Below are 27,710 nucleotides of genomic sequence, written 5' to 3'. Positions count from 1 at the left end.
AAAATAAATAAACATCCACATAGGAGATTCATCATTCGTTTAGACTTCACTTTACTGTTTACATAGCTCATCAGTCCATTTTAGCGTAAGTAGTAATAGTACATGTCAACAACTACTTATTTTACCTTATCTATCGTCTCATAATATGCAATGCTCAGTGACAACAAGAGGAACACTGAATACATGGAACAAAAACGATCCAACCACAGAACTTAGAGATTACAAAGTAGTGATTGGTATAAACTCCACGTAAATATTTCCATTAAAAATGTTTTGTAAACATAATACAAACGATGCAGTCTCCAATCAAAAAGGGAAATGTTTAACATCTTTAACTTTTTCATTCATAACTAATTAAATAGTTTTTTCGATTCATATCAAATTATATTTTAAGTGCTAATTCCCTTTTTCGGTAATGAGAAAACATTTCGATTTCGATCGACCATTTCTATGTGAAAAAACGGAAACAGTTCTAAAAGTGTTTAAAGACAGGAAAGGAAGCCAGTTTAGAGCCCTACCTAAAGTAACAAAACATTAAAATTTCGAATTATTTTTCTGTCAACTCGAAGATCATTTGAATGCTTTTGACCAAATAATGAGCTAAGGAGGTTTCGCCGCACGGCAAGTTTGCTCCCATTACGACAAGTTCGCCCTTTCAAAAACACCAAGTTTGCCTCTAAGTCTTTTCACTCATTGGATTCTCTTTTCGGTTAAACGTTTTTCCTCTCAGATCAAACCACTGAACAGCTCGATCAACATCCAAACTTTTTGCTTCGTAGGTACAGGCAGTTAAGCGATTTGCCTAAAAACTAAACTGACTCTTAGTGCTCCACGATCAACTTAAAGGTTTTTAAACTCGATGCTTGGATAACCGCCTCAATATTACGTTTATTTGGATGGCGTGATGGGATAACACCGAGCAGTTCTTTTCCACTAAGGAAGGGGGTGGGGGTAGGGGGGTGGATGGGGGGTAAACTCAGCGTGGTGGAGCGCGAACTCGTTAAAGGCAAACTTTCAATGAGGCGAAACCTCCTACTGACATTATCTCATGTAAGTGACTATCACATAAATCTCTATAACTTATCTGTTCTTTTCTCCTCTGCAGGCAACACAAACTAAACTACATTAAACAACATGCCCTCTGTTAATCTGACAAATTAGAAGCTTAACATATAAAATGCAAAAAATTTTAAACACTTGGATCAAGCGAGAACTAGAGCTGATTTTAGTTCTTAACAAATGCGTAGCAGCTGCCTTTCACTAAAATCTGTCCAACTCAGCTCAGGGTGAGCGGAGAGGAAAAAACACCAACAAAATCAAAAATATGGTTTCCGCCGTCTGTTGTTTGAGAATGATATCATCAAAGGGAAGTACACCAGTTTAATGAAAAGAACCATTTATCTACCAGGTGCCGTTTTTTTTTTCTTTTGGTGGAGCCTGCTGCGTAATTCTCTCCTGGCGTTTGTCAAAATTTGTCGCCAGACTCCTCGCGAGAGTCAAAGAACTTCGAACAATCAAGCCACGACTAGTTTGGATAAACAACGAACCTTATCCTTGTCTTAGTGTTCCCACAGCTCTAGTTTTTGTTTGATCAAGTTTTCAAATTAACTATTCTCCAAAAAATATTATCATACAGAAAAATAAACGTTTCATACAGTGAAAAGACTGTGTTAGACAGCGTGCAAGAATGCTTAAATTAAATGCCAGTAGGTACAATGGTGCTTTTTTTCCACAAAATCTCTCGTTTTCTGTGAATTCTACTGATACCACTTCACAGCATAAGTATCATTTTCGGAAAATCTCCGTCAAGAGACACGAACGCTATCCGACTCGTAACGTCCAATCAGAGTCTTGTGTCAGCTTCATGTCGGCTTCACGTCATTTAGTAAGGTCACGTTACCTAGCAACATACCTGTAACTAATGACGGTCTAGAAAACGTCTCATACCGCATAAAAGACGAGATTCGGCCAAAAACAAACTTATCATTTTCTTGTGCGACAAAAAAAATATAATACAACAATATTCCTTAGTTCATAAATTTAAATTTAGAATTAAGACGATTTCTATTATCCGGAAACATTGATATTCCTTGAACAAAAAGGGTACGAAATACCCTCTAAATAATATACAAACTTTTTTATGAAAAAAAAAAATTGACAATAATATTTTTTACAACTCAAACGTATGGTAGATCAGGATCAGTGGTTCAATCGCCTCGAGGTTTCTTCAAAGTGGTATCATAACGACGAATAAGCTCCGCCTGAAATAAATAGATAGAGGACACTGAGCTAACTTCGAAACTGTGCTTTCAATACACCAGGGACCAGTTGTTCAAAGGGCGGATAATGCTGTCCGACCGACACTAACCAGAGGATAAGTGTCACCGAGACGGGCTGTGTTATCCACTGGATAGGGAGGTATACAGCGCATAGCGTAATCCGTAATCCGTGATTCGTAAAGAGAAAAAAAAAAAAAAAACCTGTTTACCTGTCCCACTCGAGCATCCTCTTCTTGAGAAAAGGCAAATCCAACTACGACAAGAACAATGAAAAATGAAATCAAATTACAAGAAATACACAACTGATTCCGATTCGTTGTCGACGTACAAACTATTTGAAGTGAAACGAATACTTGGGGATGAAACTAAAGAAGCTTAGAGAGAGATAGGCAACAAAATCCCTTACGTGCTGAAGCACCACGGTCTTTTCTGTCCTCAAACGCTTCATTTCGTGACCATATTTGTCTGAAAGAAAGCAATGACCACATGAATATCAGGAAAAAATTGTACAAAAGAGGCAAACCAACAGAAAAATTTCCTTCCTCGCGTACAAATCAACTGTCAATACTTTCACTCCCAAGACCTCTGTATTCATTCCCTGAACTGTCTGTATATATTTCTTTTAAGGCAAGCACAGGGAATTTACCTGAAAATCGAGTAACATCCACAAGTGGATGTTTTCCTATATTCTTTTAAACGTTCTGCATGAAGTTGTACAGATGATTGGGGGGGGGGGGGGGAACAACTTATCAGTCACTCGAAGCAGTGATGAAAAGGTTCAAAAAACAGGACAAAGTTACTTACGTGTTTATGGCATGATCTGACATAATTAAACGACTTGGATCTCCCTGCAAACAAACAGGAAAGAAAAGGAGGCTTAAACAAGGAACGTGCCCATGTAAACGTTATCAGTAATACTAGAATATCTACCAACGGATCTACAAAAGAACGAGAGATTATTCAAGACACGATTCACTTAGTTGTGTTGTGAGCTCATCACTTACGAAGATCGTAATTAAGCTCTGTACTGTGAAGTGTCGGCCTGTAAAGAACCTTAGTAAACGCGCATGGTGACTTCCACAAAATGACCCCGCAGTCAGCGCGCGCGAAGCATGTTCTCTTTTTCTAAGTTGCTTCTCTCGCACCTGAAGAGTCAATTCAAGTTTCTGTTTAACTCCCGGAAGAAAAAAAATTCTGCACTTACATGCTCAGCTTCAACTTCCTGAATTTCTTCTTTCAGAGTTTTGTAAAATGTTCTTCGAAATCTAAAGAAAACAAAATCAGTTCGCGCAAAGTTAGCGAACACAAGAACAGTTTTCGCTTAAGATCGTTAGAAAGAAAAAAAAAACAAAAAATTACTTACATTTTGTACAAGAAGTCCAGCAGCAGTGTTATCATCGGTATGATAAACAGAGAAATCCAAAATACGATACAGGAGTACAGCATACGATCCTGGAACAAGTAAGTAGTGGACAGACATTAGACATCCATTTGAAACGAGACAATTAGTTTCCACTGTCTCCATTTTTTATTTGTATTTATGCACAATAGCATTTCACCCAGAAACCAACAGGAATACTATTTGATAGTTGGTGAGTTTCTTAAGCTAACGATTGGAGCGTAGGCCGTTATTCCACAGCTCTGACGAACGGCTAACTCTCGTAACGCTCAGCTCGCAACGTAACGCTCAGCTTTCGAAACTCTCTACAATGGTCAACTTACGTTATCAACTCAACCGAGCAAACCAAATTATCTTTAGTAACACCCCCTCCCCCACCGACGCAGCACCACGATACCTTCAGAAAGCTAACCCGTTTTTCGTATGTTAGTTCTCTGGATTGGTTGCCAAAAGAAAAAGATGCGAAAACAAAAAAAAACAAACAAAACAAAGAAACATCCATACCTGTCCAATCATGTGAGGAGCAATATAGAGGGCGATATCAGGAATACAGTAAATTAACAGGAAAATGAACCAGCTGGCGATACTGCCCCAAATGGCCACGTGACACAACTGCAGTTTAAGACAACTCTTGTAAGAAACGCTCATAAATTCATATCAAAGCAAATAAAACAAACAAAGTTAGCTAGCTCCACTAACCCAATTCCAGGTGTCCAGTTCCATTCCTGCTTTTATACAAACCGTGATGACGACTAGCTGTTGGGAAAAAAAAAAAGGGATGACTTAGGTATCGTTTAAAAGAAGAAACAATTTTTTTTTTTCATAAAAATCGTTTGGTGTCTTTGAAAGATTGTTACTGATCTTTCGGTCGCCAACAATCACCAATAGGAAAAGGTCAATTTCTGTGCGGCTCAGTAGTTCATGTGTACTTGTTAACTGAGTGGGAGGGCCGTAAAGGAATATATTTGCCTCAAGCTCATTAAAATCAACAAAATTCATTTTTAAGTTTGAGAATCGAAACACAGCGGTGTCTTGCTACAGCGCTTTCCTTTCTCATCGGCAACGAGTAGCAGACCAAATTAAACTCACCGTGTATACAACATTTCCTAAGAACCACTCGCCTACAATAACTCCATCACTGAAAGGGGCTTCTGAAAGTCGAACAATGCAACGTGAGAATGTTTTGTATGTAGCAGAATGACTATTTTCTTTGGAGGAAAATTCAATCATTTTTGACTCCTAAGAAGCGAGGTAACACAAGTCAATACTCACCGTGTCTGAGCATAAAACAAGGAAGATAAAACAACAGCAAGGAATGGTAGACAGACGCCGCGATCCACATCCAAAATACCTACAAAAATACACAATCATTGGAGCGTTTTCCAGCCAGAAAAAAAAATATGGACAGAAACCGCAATTCTTAAATACTAAAACGTTGGGCCATTTTTGAGATTTCACATTCTTTCGTTGTCATTTCCTGTAAAAGGAAAACCTACCTCCTATACAAAACCCAGCTAATAATGCTCACCATAGATATTTAAAAACATCTAAAGGAGAACCCAAAGGTTCTTGGATTCCTTTCATGCAACGACTCTGCGTGCACTTACTCGTGCACTTCACGTGGAGGCGTATGCTAAGTTGCTACTATGCAACATCTCTGATAAAAACCGCTGTCTACACAAAACTCCCTATTGTAGTCCTAAGTAGTCTCCCTAAGTAGTCCGTTACCTTAGTGTTGTATATCTCGGCATTCTGTGACTCTTTGTATAACTTGGGGTATTTGAGCATGCTCTCTGACGTCACTGTCCGATCAAACAGGCCAATAGCCAATGGGGGAACTGAAGTGAAAACCTGAATTGCACAAATAATAAAAATGCACATGGTTATAAACATACAGGAAATATTCAATTTACAGTCGAAAAACACTAAGAACTACGTACATCGTTTTGCTTAACTTAGCTCTCCTCTTGGTTTAAATATTGGCACCACCCTTTCAATCAAATCAACTAAATCTAATCGTCATTTGAATTAGCGCATTTTCTATTCTGATTGGCTGATATCTATTAAACTTTGTTTTGATTGGCCATTGTGGTTACACGCAATCGATAAACGCTCTGGTAGCGGAGCCAACGTCTTTGTCAATACGTTCAGTCCAAATGAAAGAGCTCGCAGAAGGTTAACTATGTTCAGATTCCAACAAACAAAAACTTACCACATTGTAAATACCAATACACCACTTGTCGAACAGGATTTGGCCGGAAAATCCATTATCAAGCGCAAACCAAAGCTGAAAGTAAGAGATGACATATTCAACAAAAAAAGTCACAAAGATTAAGTAATTTGACCACTTTCATAAATGGCTGCCAGATTAATATTCTTTTGTTTAAATTTAAATTAGCCTTTCTGGCCTCGTTCTCCAGTACAAAATTCAAAAGAAAACATTATCTCAAGCGAGGCAAGAAAGGCTAATTTAAATTTCAACAAAAGAATATTAATCCAGCAGCCATTTATAAAAGTGGTCAATAAAAGCAGAAACTTGTCATCAAGAATTCACCAAATCTGTCAACGCAGCTTCAAGCGTGAGGAACTTCACGTGCGATCATGCGCGCATGCCTGCACACACCACGCCACGTTTGTTTATGCAAACACTATGTTCACTCCAATAAAAAAGAATCTCCCGTATATGGACACCAAGGGAACCGAGGAAAGTTCTCCCATCAAAGAATGAAATGCCATTTGAATTAATTGAACCGCAGTACAGGTGCTTAAGCCTACACTTCAAAAATGACATGAAAAGTCGACACCATTTCTAAAAGAAGTACATTCATAAGGAGTGAAGAATCCCAGTCAGCTGGACTCACCTCTATGACATACAGGCAGACATTTTTGTAGAAAGAGTAGAGAATAAGTTTGGCCAATCTTTGGTAACTCCATGCTCCATGGACAAACAACAGCTTGTTCAGGTAACGGAACTGAAAATATAACAGGAGTTAGTCACTATTCCATAGGTATTATCAACGATACTATAAAAACATAATGTTGGGTTACCTGTGCAATGGCGTAGTCTGAAGCGCTGGCAGCCTGCAGACCTTCAACTCCACTGATACCCACGCCGACATGGGCCGCCTGCAGAACCGCAACAAAAATACCTTCAATTGGATTGTTAGCTACCTTTACACAACAATAACTATACTGTGCAAAGCTGACTGTTGCAATCTGACCTAACACGTAAAACAAAATCCCTGCGCACGCATTTACATACAAAACCACCTACATCTCTCAGCCGTTACGTGAGCCACAACGCAACATTTTCCACCAATGGGAGGAACGGCGTCACGTTTCGTTACCTTGCGTGACAAGGGACTTGAGCTTTCATGATTTGAATACAGCAGTATTTCCATACCACCATGAAAATATGGATTTTCTAAGCGGACCTACGAATATTGTGTCCTTCTACCTTAGAGTTGGTCTTAAATCAATTCGAAACAGCAATTTCTGATAGACTGTCGGAAGTAATCCTTTTTTTTCATTAGTTTTGCTTCACCTCACTCTGTGATTGGTCTAGAAAACTTGCGTCATCCTCTCAACCAATCAGATGCAAAACTAACACAAATCACTTTGGTTTTGGTTAAACGATACTCAATAAAAATTCACTTTATCTGATTCAAGCGCACACAACTACTGGAAATAAACGTAAGCGTTGAAACATTTTACCTGAATCATGCCCACATCATTGGCTCCATCGCCAATAGCAAGAGTAATGGCATCCTTTACGTGCTGCTTAACGAGTCGGACAACTTGAGCCTTCTGTAGAGGAGACACTCTGTGCGTAGAATATACGAAAGAATCTGGTCAATGCAGTTTTCAATTAGTTATAAAGGCACATGCAATGTTGGAACTGTTTGCTTCGTTCCAACACGTACTGTGATTGGTTTATTTAGTTACGTCACATACTCAACCAATAAGATGTAAAATCAAAACCAAATATATAATTATAAATATATAATTTTTCTCTCACCTGCAGCAGATGACAGCTTTACAACCGAGAGCAAGTTCTAAGAAACTCAACTTGAGTTCATCTGATAATCCATGCAACAAAGTCTAAAGGTACAGAACACCAAATTATCAATAAAAAGTTAGAACGTATTGACCAAAACCTGAGCATTTCACCACTGCTGAACATTTCCTTGTGCAAAAGCAAGGAAAAATTGTTGCTGTATCAAGAAATCGCCCTCTAGCTAACACTTCAGTCAACTCTTCTAACCTTCTTGTTATTTAATGAGTACCAAGATTTTGAGAAGTCACATACTGATCAACACTAGTAAATAACGTTTAAGTCTGTACTTGAGCCAAGTGATCCATCCCGGCCAGACCTTATCTTGGTTTCCTTAGCATGAAGCGACTACGAGTATTACTACTCCCCCCTGGATGGGATGTTAGTCCATCACAAGGTTCCCCACCCCCCCTCCCCGTATTTCATGTGGCTCCCCTGACAATTTACCGGTACTCATTTCTACTCCTTGGTGGAGAGAGGCATGGCGAGAGTGAAGTGTTTTGACCAAGAATACAACACTTTAACCCGACCAGTCTCGAACCCAGTCCCCTAGACCGGCAGTCCTGCGCACGGACCATTAGGTCACTCTGTCTCACGCTGAGAGATAGAGCATGAAAAGAACCATATCGGTTATTTTACCTTGCCAGTTATGATCAATCCAAGATCATCCTAGGACAAAAAGAGAGCGACTCGTCAATAGTCAACTTCAAATATTTAAACAAACTTGAGCTCAAAGAATAGGGACTTTAAGTAGTCAGGACGGCAACGCCACGGAAGACGTCGATTAAAAAATGAGTTTCCACTTTTAGTTAGAATTTCCAAAATGGCTGCATGTGTTTACCGTCTCATAGGGCGCCAGACCTCAAACTCAACATAACGCATAAAAGTAGCGTTGAGTTCCAAATGTAAATTAAAATAACTTGCCGCCGCGGTTTAGCTTCACAGACGACGCAAATTTTGGTGATTTCACGTTGTTGTTTTGCAAAGGACGGCTAAGAAATGTACAAAGTTTGAAAACGCACGTGCTGGGCTATTGTTCTGCCAATTAGATCTATTGTTTTTCCACGTTCTCGTTGCCGTAGCCGTCGTGGTTTGCTTAAAGTCCCTAATGTCTCATGTTACTACGTACCCTTATGGTGGAAGGACTCTTCTTCGACGAACCACTGCGACCGACTAATCTAATATGTTCGTTCAACCACTCGCGCGTGCCCTGTAAAAACCGCAATAATCGAAATTTTAGTATACTTTTTTATTATATCACCCTCATAAGCCACCATTTGGTAATACCCTACCCCCCCCCTCCCGGTTGGTAGCACTCAAGTCCCGTTGGTAGCACCCACCACCTTCGTTACTAGCTCATTTGTTATCAAATAAAAATTTCATTCCGTCATTATGCCCACTCTTCTCTCCCCCTCCCTCCTCTCCTACCTCCTCCCCCCTCCCCCTTCCCCCTTCCCCCTTCCCCCTTCCCACTCCCATCAGGTTGTGGCTAGAGCTATCTGTTGAAGGCGATTCCTTGATAAGTGTACCTACTCATGTCTACAACCCAACTCACATCGGACTTGTTCCCCATACAAAATAGTACGTAAAACAACGTAAAACAACGGGTCTTTACCATCTCGTCAAATCCCGTTCAACCTGAAATTTTGCAGGGTTTTTAAAATGATAGTAACAGAATTTGCAGTCAGCCATCGATTCACAAAAATACAATTACGCAGAATAAATAACTCCGCATCAAAAAACACCAGCATAATTCGTCGGTATATCAAAAACTACTTACATCCAGTGTCTCCTCGCCACAGATTAACAGCTTCATCTCCGGAGTCAGCAAACGGCAAGCGTAACCTGAAAAAAAAAAAAGAAAAAAAAAAGAAACCATAAATAAATGAATAAATAAATAAATATCATTTATTATGTAGCTATGACCCTTCGCTGCATTTTTACTTGAAAACAACTCTCGTACACTCATAGCTCCTTCAAGAGCCTGATGACGATGGCCGTGGATTTGAAGAAAATACTTGACTATTCTTTTTTTCACCTAATCTGGGAAAAGTTCAAAAGAAAATACCATGTCTGATGATGAAACTTACCAATGTTGATGGCAGTTTCCTGCTTGTCACCGGTGAGAACCCAGATCTTTATGTCGGCATCAGCAAGTGCAGCAATACTTTCTGGGACACCCTGAAAACCAGCAAAAACAAGGTTAAAACGAGCACAACTTTCTTTCTTCGGAAAATTTCTCGCCAGCTTCTGTGATATCGATCCAAGAGTTAGTGTCCTAGTCCCTGGAAGCAAGTGGTTGTTGCTTTCAATTAATCTTCGAAAACAAGACACAAATGTGAAAGAAGACACAGAGTAGGAATAAGAAACGTTTAAAGTCAACAGCACTGTTCATTCATACTTCGCTCTATTAACTACGGTTCGTTGAGCTTACTCTCTAAAATCCGTGGATTTGAGCAATTCTGATAGATTTTATATCAACATGATGTACATCGGCGGGAATTATCTAGAATGCAGCATCTTTCGGGGGACGCCAGTTTCGAGGATTCTGTACTTTCCGACCTTTACGACCAACGGTAACAGTGGATTTTGATTTTGAAAGACTTATCACTTTCGATCTAGTATTACAGCGGCCGTTTTGAAAATAACTTTCCCCGACTCAAGAATATCGAAAACAATTTACCACGATTTATTCACTTGATTTTACAATTAACTCCCACTCACAGCTCCTTACTCATTCGAATAAAAGCAGAACGTTGCAATACAGGCACGTGGAATAAAGCCATATTTGGGAGAAAACAAGTGCCGCTTATATTTTATTTGATTATGAAACAGACTAAACGAAATCACTTCTAATTTCAATCAATTAGGACTTCAGTTAAACGTGTCGTATATTTTCCAATAATAAGACCATATACAGGGGTTCAGTCACTTTTTCTGTAAGCGGCTGCCAAAGGTGTTATAAGCAGTTGTGTCCGGAAAAGCCGGAGCCTTAAGGTCCCTCTCCCCTCTCCCCTCGGGACTCAGTAGGCAAGCTAAACAGATGGCGGTTAGAAGTCTTGCAGGCGATGGTAGATCAGCGGTAATCCGCTTTTACTGAAACCGCTGGATATCAGAGTCAGTCATATCTTGCGACAAGCCACTATATTTGAACTTACTTCTTGCAGCTTATCCTCAATGGCCGTGGCGCCCAACAGGAACAAATTCTGTTTGAAAACAAACAAGGAATAAAAAAAAACAGAACACAAATTCGAACCCAGCAATAGTAAAAGAGAATTTCTCACAAGCAATTTGACCTGAAAAAACGTCTTAGTATCGCAAGCTGTACAGAGATGGGCCTCTGATTGGCTGCTGATTCATTTGAGATATCAACAAATCAGAAACCCCAGAAAGATCATAGTATCACTACGTCATCAGTTTAGAATTATTTGGGCAAGCAAGTTCTCCAGTAGCTCAGTGGTTAGAGCATCCGACTAGATCACGGAGGGTCGTGGGTTCAAGTCCCATCTGGGGCTCGGATTTTTTGTATTACACTAAAAGTTCAGTTTCATTTTACCAATTTCCTGAAAACGAAACAAGAAAAAAACAGTCAACCTTCTCAATAAGTTCAGCGGCGTCATCTACGTTCTTCTCCCTGTTTTCTAAGCTTGTAGAAGCTTTGTAGTAGATGTCACTCCAGCGCTGAAACTCTTCTGGTTCCAGCTCGGCCATTGCAATGCAAAGAGTGCGTAAGCCTGATGGAAAATCACACACATTGAGTCGTTACCATGGTATCGTTTTTGTAAGTCTTCAAGGCGCAAGCGCATTGAGGCAATACGCTTATTCCATATTTGGAGCACGAGGCGTACCTAATAAGGCTTCCTGCATCGAGATGTCTCAGGGGAGCTACAAGTCACTGGAGCCATAATCTCTGGTAAGTTTAGCTGTAGTAACGAAGAAAATACGCAATTCGAGCGAAATAGCTTGGAACGGACACTTAAAGTGCACCTACACCCAAAAAATTTTTTTCGCTTAACGAAGTAAGCTTATTTTTTTGAGTATTTCTGCGCAAAATTTTTTTTATTTGCTCAAATCTTCAATTTTCTATGCCCAGTCAAAATACGGAAAATCGGCCGCCATCTTGCCCCACGACCGAGTTTAAAGAGGAATGGCTCTAGTGGGTAATGTGACGTCAAATCGAGAACACGAAAGTCTGCTTTTCACACATTTTCACTTGTTTGGGAAGGTTGTAGTCGATAATTGTCCGAAAATATGCCGACTAAGTGTGTTGTAGAAGGATGTAGCAACGTGCGAAATTTGCAAGAGGGTATCGCGCTCCATACAATCTTCATACAACACACCTAGTCGGCATATTTCGGACGATATCGACGACAATCTTCCCAAACAAGTGAAAATGTGTGAGATGCAGACTTTCGTGTTCTCGGTTTGACGTCACATTACCCGCTAGAGCCATTCTTCTTTAAACTCGGTCGTGGGGCAAGATGGCGGCCGATTTTCCGTATTTTGACTGGGCATAGAAAATTGAAGATTTGAGCAAATAAAAAAAATTTTGCGCAGAAATACTCAAAAAAATAAGCTTACTTCGTTAAGCGAAAAAAAATTTTTGGGTGTAGGTGCACTTTAAAAGCTGTCCATCGCGAAAGAAATCTCCACACCATATCAATTAAACCAAGCAAGAATACAATAGATAGTTTAGCTTTTAACGAGCCTACACGACTTGTTTCTTCCTTCGTAATGGATTTAACCACCTGCACGGCGCAGGTTTTCGTCAACGTACCCTCTTTAGCGAAGTCCTCCAAGTGCTCTACCGTGCTATCCATGTACATCTGTTTCTCTTGCAGCCTCTCGAAGATTACTGTATCCTTAGGAAGTAAGACAAAACTAAGTTGTCTCTACCACAATTAAGTGGGTGAAATTCAAAGCAAAGCCAAATGAACGTCATTTGGAAATATCAATTGAAATTAAACTGCTGATATAAAATCAAAGCTGGAAGAATTTTCCGAAAAAAACTTACAGCTCCCTTGCAGTACAACTTGATTTTTCCTTCTGGGGTTCGAACAATCACTGACATCCTCTTACGAGTGCTGAAGGAGAAATTTAATACATAATTTACCTAACCGAAAAAATCTGCTGAAATCTGAAAGAAAGACAAAAATAAGCTTGCAAGCTTAGTTAAATAATTTAGATAACGAGTAGAATAAGTTTGTTGAACCCTTTAACTGCCACAAGTGACCAAGACAGAGTTTCTCCTTACAATGCCGATACAATATCAAGCAGACAGAATAAAGAGACATATCAATCAAGGAACTCTTCGTTTATCCAATACCAAATTCTCTGAACTAACAACTTAAGAATTGTATAGCGGGCAGTTAGGAGAATTTCTTTTGAGATCTTGGGAGTGACAGGGTTAAGTCCCAGATTTCTTTCTCCAGCCCAGCCAACTTGTTAATTATCGCGGCTAGGCTCAGAAAAATAATCTTTAACATTGCATTTGCAAGTTTTCCTTAGACAGCCGTACTTCATTCCATTTTCGTCTTCTAAAACTTTGATCGAGCAGCAAGAATTGACCTACGATCCATTATAACTCATTTTAATACTGGCAATGGCCTAAGCGCATATTTCAATCTCCCTTACCGACTTACCTGTTAAATTCTAAAACATTTAGAACCTCGTACACCTCTTCCTGGCCCATCTGTATCAAGTAAGAAAATACGTTTCAGTTATAAACGAATGCAAAACACCCAGGACTAAAGCAGAGCGAACAAACACTAAATCTATTGCAATAAGGGCTTACTAACACCGGGTGGTACTACATGTACCTCACCCCAGGGAGTGGGGGAGGAGTACTCTATTGTCAAGGTCATGTAGCATAATACCGACGGCGAGTTTGGCCTTTAACCCTTCGGGTAGGAAATCGGGTGAGGTTTGGTAAACTCTTTCGAACCGCAGCAAGGACTGGGGGAGTACACTTAAGCGACGCGATTTTTTTTTTTTTTTTCTAAATTCCTCAAGTCTGAAATGATTCATTGTGGTCTAAAACGAGGAATGAGTTGCAGGAGCTATGCCGTGAATCCGTTCTAGAATTTTCCAAAAATGCTCTTCTCTGAGAGTATCATGGTAATCAGCTTTAGTGCTTTACGTACCGCGTTGATAATCACTGATGTAGGAGTCCTGACGTTGAACGAGAATCCTAGCTTTTTAGCTCCTTTCACCAGAGCACCTTCATCTGAAAATACAAAGAACTTAATTTTAAATCCAGACCAAATAAGTTAGCTCTGGTCAACTCTAGTACGTCTAAAGAAGAATCTTTAATCAGCTGACTGTCCTTCCTTCATCAGCGTATTCTATTTGATCTTGATCATCAGCTACACTCCTCCGACTGTTGCCACCAAAATAACTTAAGTCCAACAACCTTTCGGGAATGCCTCCGTGGCAGTGAAGTTTATTAACTTGAATTCACAATTCCAGGTTTTCTTTCGATAAACGCAACTGTTTCATTTTTTTTCAATGACACCTTCTCTATGAAAAACAAACAAACAAAAAAAAAAAAACTCTCAAGCGACATGCATCACTGCACTCACATGCAGTGTCAAACTCAACTAAAGCTCGGGCCCAGTCTCCGACAAACCAACAAAATGTTCCATAAACGAATCGACGCATGCACTGAAAATGCCATTTATTTGGCTTAAAACTCTGTCAAAAAGTGTAATGCAACTCCACGTTGAAATAAAATGATGGCACGCATTACGTAGAGACACTCAGTGTGATGCAGAATTCACTATACCTGGAGATGGCACGCATTACGTATAGACACTCAGTGTGATGCAGAATTCACTATACCTGGAGAGGCGGCTTGATAAACAATCTTATCAGGATTTCCTGGTTCTCTTTCTGGAACAACTGTATGGCATACGGCTAGTAACGTCAAAAACTCTCGAATCACAGAAGCTGTCGGCTATGGAATAAGGTTTACATTATATTTTCAAAATTGTCAGTAGAGCTAAAGGTTATGTTCTATGAGAAATCTGCTTTTTCGACGCCTACTAAGTTGCCATGACAAAAAATGAAGCATTTGGTTCCATATTCGTAAAACTAAAATCAAAGTTAACAAAAACTTCGATTAGTTTCACAGGAGTTAATGAGAACTTGACGTTAAAACAGGAAGACTGAATGAATCGCTTAGGACCGAGTGTGACAAAATCGTGATTGGCTCTGGTCTAGTAGATGATTGGTTGAGTGCTCTACACCAATCACAGCGCGAGGTTAAGCAAAAATCCCGGATTACTTTCGACCATGAATTGGAAACTACAACAGTAAAACCCCGCTCGAATTCGAACTCAATCATTTACTATCAGCTGACTCGAGCCCCCGCTAACTCGAACCGTTTTTTGTTTCCTTTGGGTGTTCGAGTTAGCTGGGTTAAATCGTATATCAGTAATATAATAATAAACTATGCATGCAGCTGTACAATGCACTTACATGGTGCTCTCTAAGATTATCCAACAGAGCTGGATCCATGAACGTATCTCTTCCACCACTGAAATGAAAAAAAACAACGAACATCACGATGTGACAAAAACACACCGATTTTGGTAACTGAGATTGGAGTTTCCATTCCCCTTCCAGTTACTCCCCCGAAAATGCCCCGAATCCATCGTTTGCAGATGAATTTGACGCATTTTGCCCTCGATTTCGTTGTTACGGTTAAGAATCCCTTTCTGTTAAGCGAATGAATATGTCATTTTTTTAATGTCGATCTCGGGCAAACTTATTTTGCCATCGCAAGTTTCATTGTTGATATTCAACAAAATGAATGGCTTAGAGCTTATCATTTTTACCTGTAACTGATTCCTCCGATGGAACATTTTTTGAACTCCATCACATTCCTTGTTAGCGTGCCTGTCTTGTCTGAAAAAATGTACTTCACCTGTGGTGTAAAAAGAAGCAGTGTCTCAAACTGAAGTAACGACTTACTGCTGACTTATTGAGGTGGGTGCCTCTGTGACAACGCACGGCCTTCATGATGGGTCGTGAGGATCGCCAATCATGGGAGCATTTCAAAGTCTAACAAACCGATAGCAGGGGATGTAGGCAAAATCTTCTTTAAGAGGCGAAGCTCTGAACTATCATCTTTCTTGCACTGCGGTTGTTATGAACCATTATCACATTAAGAAATAGCTTCCATGTTGCCGCGCGTCTGTTCAGAAACATATCGCACAGACGACGTCAAAAATCGATGAGAACAATGCGCCTCGTGTATCACTAATATTCTTGCCTCCTGTGGTCTATTAGAGAGAAATAGCAACGCGTTTACATGAAAAGTCAAAGGCAAGAGTGACCGCTTGACCTTGTTTTTCCCGCCATTTTTTCACGTTTGCCAGTTGCGCTTTGCCATTTCTACGTGAACGTAACTTGTTTCGCGTTTGCCGTGTACGTAAGATTTCCTTCACTTTTTCTCTCACAGAGTAGAAGTTAATTACCGGAAAGAGGGCAACAAAACTATTCGTTGTAGGTCACACAAGGACGCTTTCAAATCCACCGCCGTTTCACGTAAACACCGTGCTAAATATCTCTATTATTGCGCAGACTCAAACCAACTTGGAATCTATTTGTTCATACCACATAGAAGCAAACGTTTGTGAAGGTGACGTCGTCTTTACGTCTATCATCCCATAGATTATTTACAAGAACCAATCAAAATGCGTGTATAACTCAGCTTTTTATATAATTGTCAATCGACAAGTCAATAAAGACCAACCTGCCCTAACTCTTCATTCAGATTTGAAGTTCTCGCCATTGCTGGTGTATCTGTCTTGTCATAGTACATGTCAATATCCTGTGACGAAATAAATGAACAGCCAAATTGGAAATCTCCAGAGAAGGAAATAAGCGAGACCCCCTTTTTTTTTTTTTTTTTTTTTTTTCAGTTTTTCGCTTAGTGGCCGTTTGGATAGTACATCTGTACGAATCCTCACAACAAGAATAAATAATTATATAATGCAACTGACAGCCTTGTATTTTTTTAAAACAAGAAACACTGAATAAAACTAAAAGTACATACTAGGTTTATGAAGATGGCTTGAATGAACTTCACAACCTATTTAAGCAAAAAAAATAATAAATTATAGAAAAATTTGTGACGGTGCCGCAGAGTAACACTCAGTAATATGTAACGATGCCTTTATCATTGGACTGTACCTCAAGTGTGACTGTCAAGCTGATGGGGATCAAGTTATTAAACAATATGATAAACGTCAGGAACGACATGCCAAGATTCTGGGCTTTTTTACCTAGAAAAAAAAAAGTCGCAAAAGGGAACACAAAGTCGTACCAGGGAACACTGAAAAATAAACATTTGTACATTTAACTGTAAGCTGCTGGCAAACATATTTCTCGAGTGTTGCAAAATACTTGAAACAAAACAGGTTGGTATATTTGTCCTCGGAGATTATCGGTTCCCCGAAGCTTACAATTTTCCTCGAGCTTCGCTATAGCAAAACTGTCTCATCTCGGATAAAATAGTGTCCGCGGAGAAATTTCCGTGCATAATTTGGCACCAAACGGATAATGTTGTTTATATTTTCTCCACAATTTTAATTAAGGATTGGTCACGTAATGGGTTAAGACCAATAACGCGCGAGCAAAAATAGTTGATGGATTGTAACATGCTTTAATTACCAGAATATCCAAGGTACCAATCAGTGTCCCGATGGTTATCTGAAAATAAAAAAGGTGGAAGTACATCGAATTTTACTAACAAGTGTGCAAGTCCTAAACGAAACAAGTACACAATCAGTGTGGGATGAACATGTGACTTAACAGTGAGACCAGGGGGTGACCCGAGTCTACTCCACCACCAACTGACAAAGAAGCTAATGACAACAATAACATCACAACTGCACCGACCTGTCCAAATCTTGAACCCAATGGTGCTACAGAGAGCCAAGACAAGAAGCAGCCCAAACAAGAACAAGATCTGAATGTTGGTAGTGTGATCTACATTTGACCTCTTGATTGGAGCAGCTGTGGAGTTCTGAAAAAATATGGAAACAATTGTCAAAACTCAAGAATACACCTTGGGAAAAAAAAAACATTTCATCAATGTTGCCTTGGAGCACAAAGAAACATGATTCTGAGAAACTGGATCATGGAATTATCATCTCATAGTCTACATCTCACATATGATCAAATCACCTGTAACAAGAATTGCAAATTTATTTCCTTTAGTTAGGTTCCCCTTTGTTGCTTGGCAATAAAGCTATCAAAAAATTATCATTTTCCAGTCCAGTTCCCCCTCAATAATGACAGATAATAATCTCCTTAGTCAACACTGATGTAAAGTTTTAGGACATCACCTGCATAAGTTTGGAGTCATGTCCAGTATAGACAACAAGACCTAACAAAATCACAAATAATGGGTTAATATAATAATAATAATAATGATAATAATAGCAATTATAATAATAACATTTAATAAACATAACATAAAACTGTAAAGCGAACGAAAAAATCCGACGTTTTGGAATAGTCATGACACCATTATCAAGGAAAATATAAAAGATCATGCAAATTGCAATATAGAGTAGTTAAGCGTTTTTGGTGCGAAGAATTAACATAAGAGGGTGCAAAGATCACAAAAATATTATAAAAATACTTTTGCATGAATGGAGTCTGATTGCACGTTGAGATTTGGCTTTAACACTCTTATAAAAAGCATTTCGTACAGTAAGTAGTCAAATTTATTTCTGCATTTCTCAAGCACTTGAAACGCTTTAGCAGGCCCTAGGGCATTGTCCCGTGCATGTTCTTATAGTGTTTGGCAGTGGCAGAGGATTATTGTTTATGTCCTTTTACACGATTATGTAAATGTCCGCATGTGTAACCAACATAATCCGCATCACACAGGTCACATTGAAAACCATAAACAACACACTGCTGATTTACAATTGGTGGCTTTGGTTCCTTCACATTTAATTCTTGTTCAATTTTTTGGCTCACAAACACAGGCTGGATGGTGGTGTGTATTTTTAGGCTTAGATCCTTAAGTTGTTTCCTCACAATATCTGCTGAGATTTGGTTTTACCATTCAAGTGGTTTTACCATTTAAAGAAACATAATATTTAAATAAAGATAATTCTATAGAATCAAATAAAATATTGAAATAAATTTTCATTGCATTTTTTTCAGAGATAGGATCATAAGATCATGAGGTAACACCTGCACAAATGAATCCTTGCTTATTTTTTTTCTTTTAGCTTTTTGCTTTTTTCTTCAACAATGTCTCTGCATTTAGGTGTATATCAGTTGTTCAGAACTCACCAAATATCCACTGTGTGTTCCTTAGATTAGCTCCCCTAAGCAAGATTTGCTCTGGACCAACTGGTACTGATCTAGAAAAACAACAGTGACTTAAGTGGGCAGGAACACCTTATGGTATAGAGGACTTGTTATTTGGAACTTTGTCAACAAAATTGCTAAAGTTCCAGAGAACCTAGCCAGTTTCAAAAACAATTAGAAAATTACATGCCAACTTCTTAATAAAGAAGCTGTCGTTATTACCAAGAAATCCAAAGATTTTATTTACTTTTGATTGGCAGAATATTATAATTTCAGTTAAGATAATATTTAATTTAATTTAATATCATATTTGTATATTTTTATTATCAATGTTTGTATTTTGTAATGATTTGTAATAGTTGGTCCAAATCAGCCTCTGGCTGCCTTTTTTTGCAACCTACTTATCAAATATAGTATGTAAACTATGTAAGTATGTATTCATTACCACTTCCATTTGAAGATGATTTTTACCCCAAACCATGAAATTAAGTCGTGCAAAAAAACCCCTCCTTTTGATCTGATTTGCAAAAATTAGTGCCTAAAAAACCTAGTACAAAAGGAGGCAGCCTTTCTTCATGTTCGCGATAGGCAATATACAACATCTACCAGTATAAGATTATAATTGGGCGAAATATAATAACAACTACAATCAACAGTATTTTACTTTTGAGTTTGAAGAGTGATATTTCCAACAAAGTCATAAAGTCGATTATTTGGCCCTTCACACTCCACTCTTCCCTATGATTAAAAACAACAAATTTATTCCCATTAAACACATTCATTTATTTCTCAAAAGTAAAATCAGACAAACTGACATTTGCAACAAAAAGCCACTTACTTGCATACAACGAATCTCTAGAAGTGACGTCATTTTTGCAGTCAGAGGTAAGGCCTGTACAAAAATTTAATGAAGCTTGCCATCAGTAAGAAAATGTTTCATGTACACCAATAAAAATTTTCAAGATTAAAATATGTGTAATAAGCAGATCTGCTACTAACAAAACTTCATAGATCAATAATCTATTGCATAATTCTCATTTTCTCTGATTTCAAATCATATTTCCTAATTTGAAACAATTGACAATGGGATAGTGTGCTAACCTGTCTGATCTTTAAGTTAGTTTCTCCATCAAGATTTGATGTTTCTATATAACACATTCCCATTGGCTCACTGCAAAGCAAAGGAATCAAAACAATGTATCAAAAATTACTTGTTGTGATGCATCAATTCGTTTCCATATGAGAATTAACGCATCAAGCATCAAAGAGCCAGCTGGCTCACTGACTGACTGCCTGCTGACTGACTGACTAACTGACTGTCTAAATGACTAATTGATTGACTGACTGGGTGACTGACTGACTAAGTGCTGACAGATTGACTGACAGATTGACTGACTCAGTGAATGACTGACTGACAAAAGTTAACATCAAATGACTGCATATAAAACCTGATAGGTCCCCTCAGTTAACCAACTAAAAAAAAGTTCACCTTGATGAAACTAGAATAAGGTCTGCTGGAAAAAATTGTCCATTGACCACCTTCACTATATCCCCAACTTGGACCTGAAAAAAAAAGAACAAGATGCTCTCACTGTTAACAAAAAGTAGGGGGATACACTGATACTAACTTTACAGTAATTTACAGTGTCCACAGTGTAACTCTCACCTCTGTCCATAGTAAGGACTGCATGGTATTATCTCTAAGAACTAGAAGAAAAAAAAAACATTTAGTACATAATAAAAAAGGTGGAAAATTTTGAGCAAGGCCTTCAAAGAAGGAAGATGTTTTAAATTAACTTCCAAAAAGTATGGAGAAAAAAATCAGGAGTACTCCACGAAGAATCCTGCCATTGATCCTTAGATTTTTCTCTTCTACTCTCAAAGTCTGGGCTACAGAGTACTCATTGTTCACAATCTGGGATTCACATGTGATAGGTGTCTTGCATATTTCTAGCATCAGCGCATGAAATAACTGTTACTGTTACAGTGGGTATGAAGTTCCATTCCTAATGCCACATGCTCATGACAAATTTAATAACACCTTTCCTCCATATAAAGTAGTTAGTTACCTTTAACCCTACGATTGTTAACTTGGTCATCTGCTTGATGTCTTTTCTGAGGGGAAAAAAGAATAATTGGTCACATTAATTAAAAAAGCACATAAATTAAACTAAAATTTCCATTCAATTTCTGTAGCAAAAAGCAACTTACATAATCTTCTATGATCTCTTTCACAGCAGAGCAAGAAAGAACAAAGAGAAGAGGAACAGCTGTGGTGTAACGCCCAGTTGGAGACACATCATCTATTTGCTGAAACCATTTAATATCAAAATCAATTAATTTCTTTTGAGAAGAAAACAACTTACTAATAGGTGTCCCCAATTAGTTTTTACTTGTAAAAACTAGAACAATTCACATGTTAATAAAGTTATTCATTCATTCATTCATTCAACTTCTCTTGGTCTGATAGTTCTACATCAGTTCTTTCACTTGACCCAGGGAAGGTGCATACTTCCTTATAATTAGGAAAACAGCCTGTATCCTTACCATGTAGACTATCATTAACAAAATTAATGGTAAACACCACAGCGTACACTAGTGAGTTATGGATGCATGCGGGAGGTTGCTAAGCACGAAAGAAGCGTAAGAGTCGCATGAGGTGATAGCCGAGAGTGACTCTAGCTTCTTGAGTGCTTAGCAAACTTCCCAAGTGCATCCATAACTCAATAGTGTACGTTGTGGTGTTTACCATTTGTTTTATAACATAACATTGATACATTGTAGCTAAAGAGTTCCCTTTTATTTAACAAATCTTATGCAACCAGAAAAAACAAGCGCGCACAGAAATATAGTCTTTGCATTTGCTCACGTCAGCAGCATACACCCATGAGCAAATGGGGTACGCTAAATTGACCAATCAGAGCACACGCTTTACTTTGGTTATGTTATAATTTTCATTCCTGGAAATAAATCTTCACTTTGTAATTATTAAACAGATTTTATAAGTTTGCATTTATTTCCAGAATGATAATGAGACAGACTACATAGACTACAGAATAAAGATTTTTACAGCCTTTCAGCCTCGAGTGAAAGTCACCTCAGTTGCGATAATTATGTCAACAATCATTAAAAATTTTTTACAGACCCAATCTACATTTTTTGGCCCCCTGAGTTTCATTGATTACCCATTGCATTAAGTCCACAGATTGTACACATGAGTACATTTTGTATTTTCACTCACCTGTAGAAGTGCAATAAACAAGAAGAAAACATTGGAATATCGACTAAACTGTTCAAGAAGAAACTTGGGAAGAAATGTCAAGAAGTTGTACTTGGCAGTGCTGTAAGATGAAAACAAATACTGTTGTTAAAAAAATAATTATGAAAGATAGTAAATAGTTACATGCATTGTCCATGGTCATTGAATATATAAATATATAACTGTTTACTGTGACATGAACATGGAAGACATGAAGAAAGCTAATAGAGTTTTCACAACTTAGTAATCACAGTCAAAATTTCAAACAAGATGAATATTTTCATCAAATATAATACAATGATGTTTTATCAATGTCTTTTATAAAATTTCCTCTCTTTCTCCTTTGCTGACTTTGATTTATGTCTTGCTTTCTAAATTTTAAAAAGTGCTGTACATAATAATATATCATGTACTATAATAATAATAGCACAAGCTGTCCTTTTCTTTTCTTTTCTTTTCTTTATTGGCAACTAAACTTTTTTCTAAAGGGGGTAAGTTTCCAAAGAAACTGGTGCTGCATCAGTGGGGGTAACAAGGTAATTTGGTCATATCAACTAAGTTGAAATTGGAAATTGGCCACTGGAAAGAGTTAAAAAGCTGACATTTTGAGTGTTAGCCCTTTGTCAGAGCACCCTTTGCTCTGGTGAAGAGCTAATGCTTGGAACTTCAGCTTTTTAACTCTTTACAGAGGCCAATTTACAATTTCAATTAAGTTGATATAACCATAATAAACTTTTTTTCTGGTGGGCATTTTATGATTTAAGGTTGCCATTAAGAAAGAAATGCTGAGTCTGAAATGGTTGCACTTTCAGGATTTCCCAATAGCATGGCTACAAGTATTTTTGGCTTGAAACAAACAAGATCTTTGTTATAAGTAGCAAAATAATAAAACTTTAATGAATAAATCAGTGCATAACTGAAAATAAAAAACATGATTATTATAAATAAATTATAACTCTGATATAATTCAACTTTTACACTCTTTTGTAAGTTCTGTTTAATTCACACTTTAATTTCACACAATGAACATTTGCATGATAAAAAACAGTATCATTAACTATAAAATTGTATACATTTATAAAACAAACCTAATCTTATTGTTGCAAAACTGCTGAGTTTGTGGTTTATTAATGATGATGACTCGCTCTGCTTCTGAACCATCAGTAACATCATTCTTAAGAGATCCATAATTATCTGTAAAAATGGACAAAAATATATTAAATAAATTAATGGGAAACAATCTGAACAATCATGATTCTAATTAAATACTTATAAGTGGTACTGACCAACAATTCTGTATGACCATCCAATTTGTTGAGTTGTTTTGAAATTAAGTGCAAAGTGGCACACATTATTTAGCATTACAGAAGTTTCAATAAGTTTTGAAGTAAAAGGCAAAAGCCGCAAAGTAGGCAGCTAATAGAAGTTTGATTTTTTACTTTAAAGTATTAATTAATTTCAGAGGAAGTAGTTGGAGACTGCCCTTGACATAAATTATATCTACTGTAGATTTCACTGGGTTACTGGCTCTCATTGACTGACCCCTGCATAACCCTTAGTTATTTAACAGAATACATTGCCCATAAAATTATCTGAGAACAGCATATGTGATATATACATAATTTCATACTATTGTCTCCATTTATAGGGTTAATCATGATGTTGTAATAAAAACTGCATTTTCTTTGGAAAATCAAGATTGAAAAAGGGGTAATAACCCTTATAGAAAATGCTTCTAACAGCTAACCTTAAAAAAAAAAAAGTTCAATCAAAAGAGTTTCACTTTGGTTTGATTTGTTTTATCACATCATCTAAGGATTATGGTAAAAACACATGCTGCATGCAAGAAATATATTTTTGTTTATTCACATAGTAAATAAAAAATTCTCACTAAGCTTCACAATTACATATAGTCATAAAATTAAATTCCTTTTCAGTGACTAATTAATGCAAGCAGTTTTGATGAATTTTCATTTAACACAGATAAGTTTCAAACATCTCTCACCACAGCAGATAGAATAACCAAATTTTCACATGAAGGAACTCTACCCAGACATAAATAAACTTTGCATGCAAAATTTTATTTTAAACTTAACTTTTTAATTATCAGGGATCAGAGAGAAAACACGAAAATGTTAAGTCATAAATCTGTTGAGAATTATTATTTTCTCATACTAACAACACCTAGGTAAGTATAAAGGGCTTAGTGTCAACATTTAAACAAAAATTCAATCACATTCACAAAAGTAAAAATGCAAAAACATAATTTATTTAAAATTTTCAAGAGTGCATAACATTCTTGAAAAAAAAAATAATGAGAAATTATTTGGGTGAGAAAAAGGCTGGGGTTGCTTTCCTATTCTATAATTTCCATCATCACAAATATAAAAATAACTGAAAATACAACAAATTTATATTTTCAAATTAAATTAAATTCTGTAAATGTTAATGCTTGATAGGTTCTCCATTTTCAGAGTATAGCTCATTTCTATCCCTTTCACAACCTTGTGGAAAGAAAGTATTGATGGAAGAAACATTCAATTTGTTGGGCCACACTTTTGACAACATACCAATATTGTAAACAATTTGGGTGGAGAGTCTTTCCAAATTTTCAAGAAAATTAAATTTTCTTTTAATGCTCCAAAATATCCATAACAACTGATGTCAAATAGATCCCATAAAGGTTAACAAGGAATAAACATTGTTTAGTAGAGGCTAATGAAACAAACAGCTGGAGAACACGATACTGGGCTGACCATAGACTGTGGTTTTTTTAAAGAAAATAAAAACCTTGGTTTTCCCCAATTTGTTGCAATTAGCTGTGTAAAGTTAATGTCTTCACCAGATGTTTACAGTGTCTGCATTTCCTGACCAACCACCATATCTAAAATGAGGTTTCATGAACAAATAAATTTATAGTGATCAATAAACTTAAATTCATGGAATAACTGTTGTGATCATGGCACAAATTTTTGAAAAGAAAAATGATGAGAACTTTAATAAAATCAGATCACAAATTGGGATAACAGATGACTACCTAAGTAACCTACACAGCAATGCAATGCCCCTGTAATTGTATAACAGGTCAAGACAAGGTTAGAAATATTTCTGACCAGTCATGTATTTTTTTTCCTTTTTTCCAAAGCATGTCAAGTCAGGCTCTATTGGTTCAGTTTAAATCAATTTAAATGCATTGTTTGTTTAAAATATTTAGTTGCCTGCCAAATCCTTCCTCGAAATGTTCCATTTTCACTCAACCAGTTTCTATGCAGCATATAAATTTGATTATGATGTAAATGCACTGAACAGGCAAAAATACAGAAAGCACAGTAACTTCCTTTGTCTGTGGTATTTTGCTACTAACTTACTACTGATGACTTGAGCCTTTTTCAGTTTCCAACCAAGGCTTAAGTCACTTAGGGTGGACCCTTATTGAATAACACAGAAAGGCTTTCTTACAACTGTAACATCCAGTTTTGATCACTGGCCCACCACCCCTAAAATTAGGATAACTCTAAAAACAGGTTAAATCTATTTTTTTTTTTTTTTTGTACCAAACACAATTTAGAGACTATATCTTTCCAACAAGATTTTAAAAGAAAAATTTTAAAAGAAAGCTCTATTTTAAGGCCTATTTAAAAGCCCTATTTTAAAAGAAAAATTGTTTTGAAAGAGTTAAAAAACATTATGTACTTTAAGATGTCTGAGCTTGTATAGTACTACAAATTAAGCAGTACCAGCATAATTGTTAGATGACTGTAAACGTTCAAAATACGAAATGATACATGTAGCAAAAGACAGAAGGATGGAGACCGCGTTTAAAACGGAGGGTTACTGTTTTTCAAAACGCCTACAGCTGATGAATTTTTCTTTGGCCTCAGTTCGTTACACCTGTCGTCGACTCGAACACAGAGAAGAAATCTTAGTTTATTTTCATCCAAAATTAATTCATCACTGTCTGCTTCAAACCCAAACATGACTAGATCGATCACTCTCGGAATAATACGGGATTTTCTTATCACCTCAGTGGTTTGGAGGCCGTTGGCAGTGTTGAAATCAATGCAAATGATTTACTGTGAATCCAACAATATTAGATTTTCTTCAAACGAGAAACCCATCGAATGATACTGAGATATATCAAAGTTTGAGCGTTTTCAAAATCATGAAAACATGTATTGGCAATTCAATTCCCGGAAAAAATATCGAGTTTGAAAAAATATTCGAGTTTGACAAGGGTGTTTCATGTTTCAAATTATTTTCCCCATTTTCAATTTCAACGAATTTTATACCAACCATTATTTCCATCATTTTTCGAGCCTGACGCCGTCAATTTGAAACCTTCCGCCATACTTCGACCACCAGATTACTGACGCTTCTGGCCAGCATAAAGACTTTCCGTTGAGAAAAGCATTTCCTCAAACAGAACAAATACACATTCGTTCTCCAGAATCCACCTAAAATTCAGAGCTTGACAGAGACGCGCCTGCGCAGTGTAGACTATTTTCAGCTGTTCGCGCTCTTCCGGCTCTGAGAAGTTCACCCGACGATTTTGTGTTTACGTTGCTCCAGGTGTTTTTTATATGACTTCAAACGTTAGATAGAATCACAAGTTTTGCCAAATAACCCCCCTCAAACTCATAACCAAAAAATCAGAAAAACATTACAGGCGAAAGAAGACATCGAAACTGCAAACGCAAATGACCTTAGGTAAACAATTTATAATTGAAGATACTATCGGACAGAAATGCACCTAATTTGTTTTAAAATGGTTGAAACGGATTAAATATATTGACATAGTTTAAACGATATCTCAATCCTGCTTGTGAAACGATATCTCAATCCTGCTTGTGAAACGATATCTCAATCCTGCTTGTGAACACTAAGCAAATGAAGAACAAACAGCGATCGAAATCGATATTTTCTCTCATCTTACTCCATCTCGCCGTGTGACATCGAGAGGTCTTGAAAGCGAAATCACAACACTTACCCGTAGCACTGGTTTCCGAGTTATCTAAAACGTCAATCAGCTCTGATGAACTTCTCTTGGCTACAGGTCTGTAGGCTGCTTTAGCTGCCATGTTTCAGCGTGAGGAAAGCACAATCGTTTTCATGTTGCTCGCCAAAGAAGCAACGAAGTGGAATAAGCCCAGACCTCGCTCGTATTGGCCCGGAAGATACGTTTCCGCTGCCAAGTAAAATTAAGTGCGGAGAGATGGAGCTTAGAAAACTTGAATTGCGGCCAAATTTATCTCTTCATCTTAATATACAGCATGATACACTGTACCAACAGTTTTACTTTTTGGTATCCAAGCAGGTAATGTTAAGACTCATTAATGCACTTGTCAAAACATTGGTTTAACTGAAGAACACAAGAATATAAAC

General features: G+C 37.4%; 1 protein-coding gene across 2 annotated transcripts; it reads right to left on the bottom strand.

Moving 5' to 3' along the window:
* Positions 1–27,710, bottom strand: LOC111344616 (phospholipid-transporting ATPase IA). Of its 2 annotated transcripts, none has more exons than XM_088732327.1 (46): positions 27,316–27,710; positions 23,417–23,522; positions 22,311–22,410; positions 21,281–21,379; positions 21,139–21,184; positions 20,736–20,776; positions 20,559–20,632; positions 20,171–20,240; positions 19,908–19,961; positions 19,734–19,807; positions 19,052–19,122; positions 18,088–18,128; positions 17,639–17,765; positions 17,411–17,449; positions 16,931–17,022; positions 16,794–16,829; positions 16,491–16,568; positions 15,571–15,659; positions 15,212–15,269; positions 14,573–14,687; positions 13,876–13,958; positions 13,375–13,424; positions 12,747–12,816; positions 12,510–12,594; positions 11,327–11,466; positions 10,891–10,938; positions 9,823–9,913; positions 9,513–9,577; positions 8,862–8,942; positions 8,372–8,401; positions 7,697–7,779; positions 7,393–7,501; positions 6,727–6,804; positions 6,540–6,650; positions 5,891–5,965; positions 5,407–5,529; positions 4,951–5,029; positions 4,768–4,829; positions 4,378–4,434; positions 4,183–4,290; positions 3,643–3,731; positions 3,484–3,544; positions 3,084–3,127; positions 2,686–2,744; positions 2,489–2,532; positions 1–2,261 (listed from the first exon to the last, which is right to left on the bottom strand). In XM_088732327.1, the coding sequence occupies exons 1-46, from the start codon at positions 27,404–27,406 to the stop codon at positions 2,208–2,210; spliced, it is 3,480 nt and encodes a 1,159-aa protein (XP_088588453.1). In that variant the 5' UTR covers positions 27,407–27,710; the 3' UTR covers positions 1–2,207. The 2 variants fall into 2 exon arrangements, with proteins under 2 accessions (XP_088588453.1, XP_088588454.1); XM_088732328.1 differs by lacking the exon at positions 27,316–27,710 and adding an exon at positions 26,622–26,810.

The sequence above is a fragment of the Stylophora pistillata genome, chromosome 9, assembly GCF_964205215.1.
Source record: "Stylophora pistillata chromosome 9, jaStyPist1.2, whole genome shotgun sequence".
Taxonomy (NCBI): Eukaryota; Metazoa; Cnidaria; class Anthozoa; order Scleractinia; family Pocilloporidae; genus Stylophora; species Stylophora pistillata.
The sequence above is the reverse complement of the archived record's forward strand: the minus strand, read 5'-3'. Positions and strand labels throughout refer to the sequence as shown.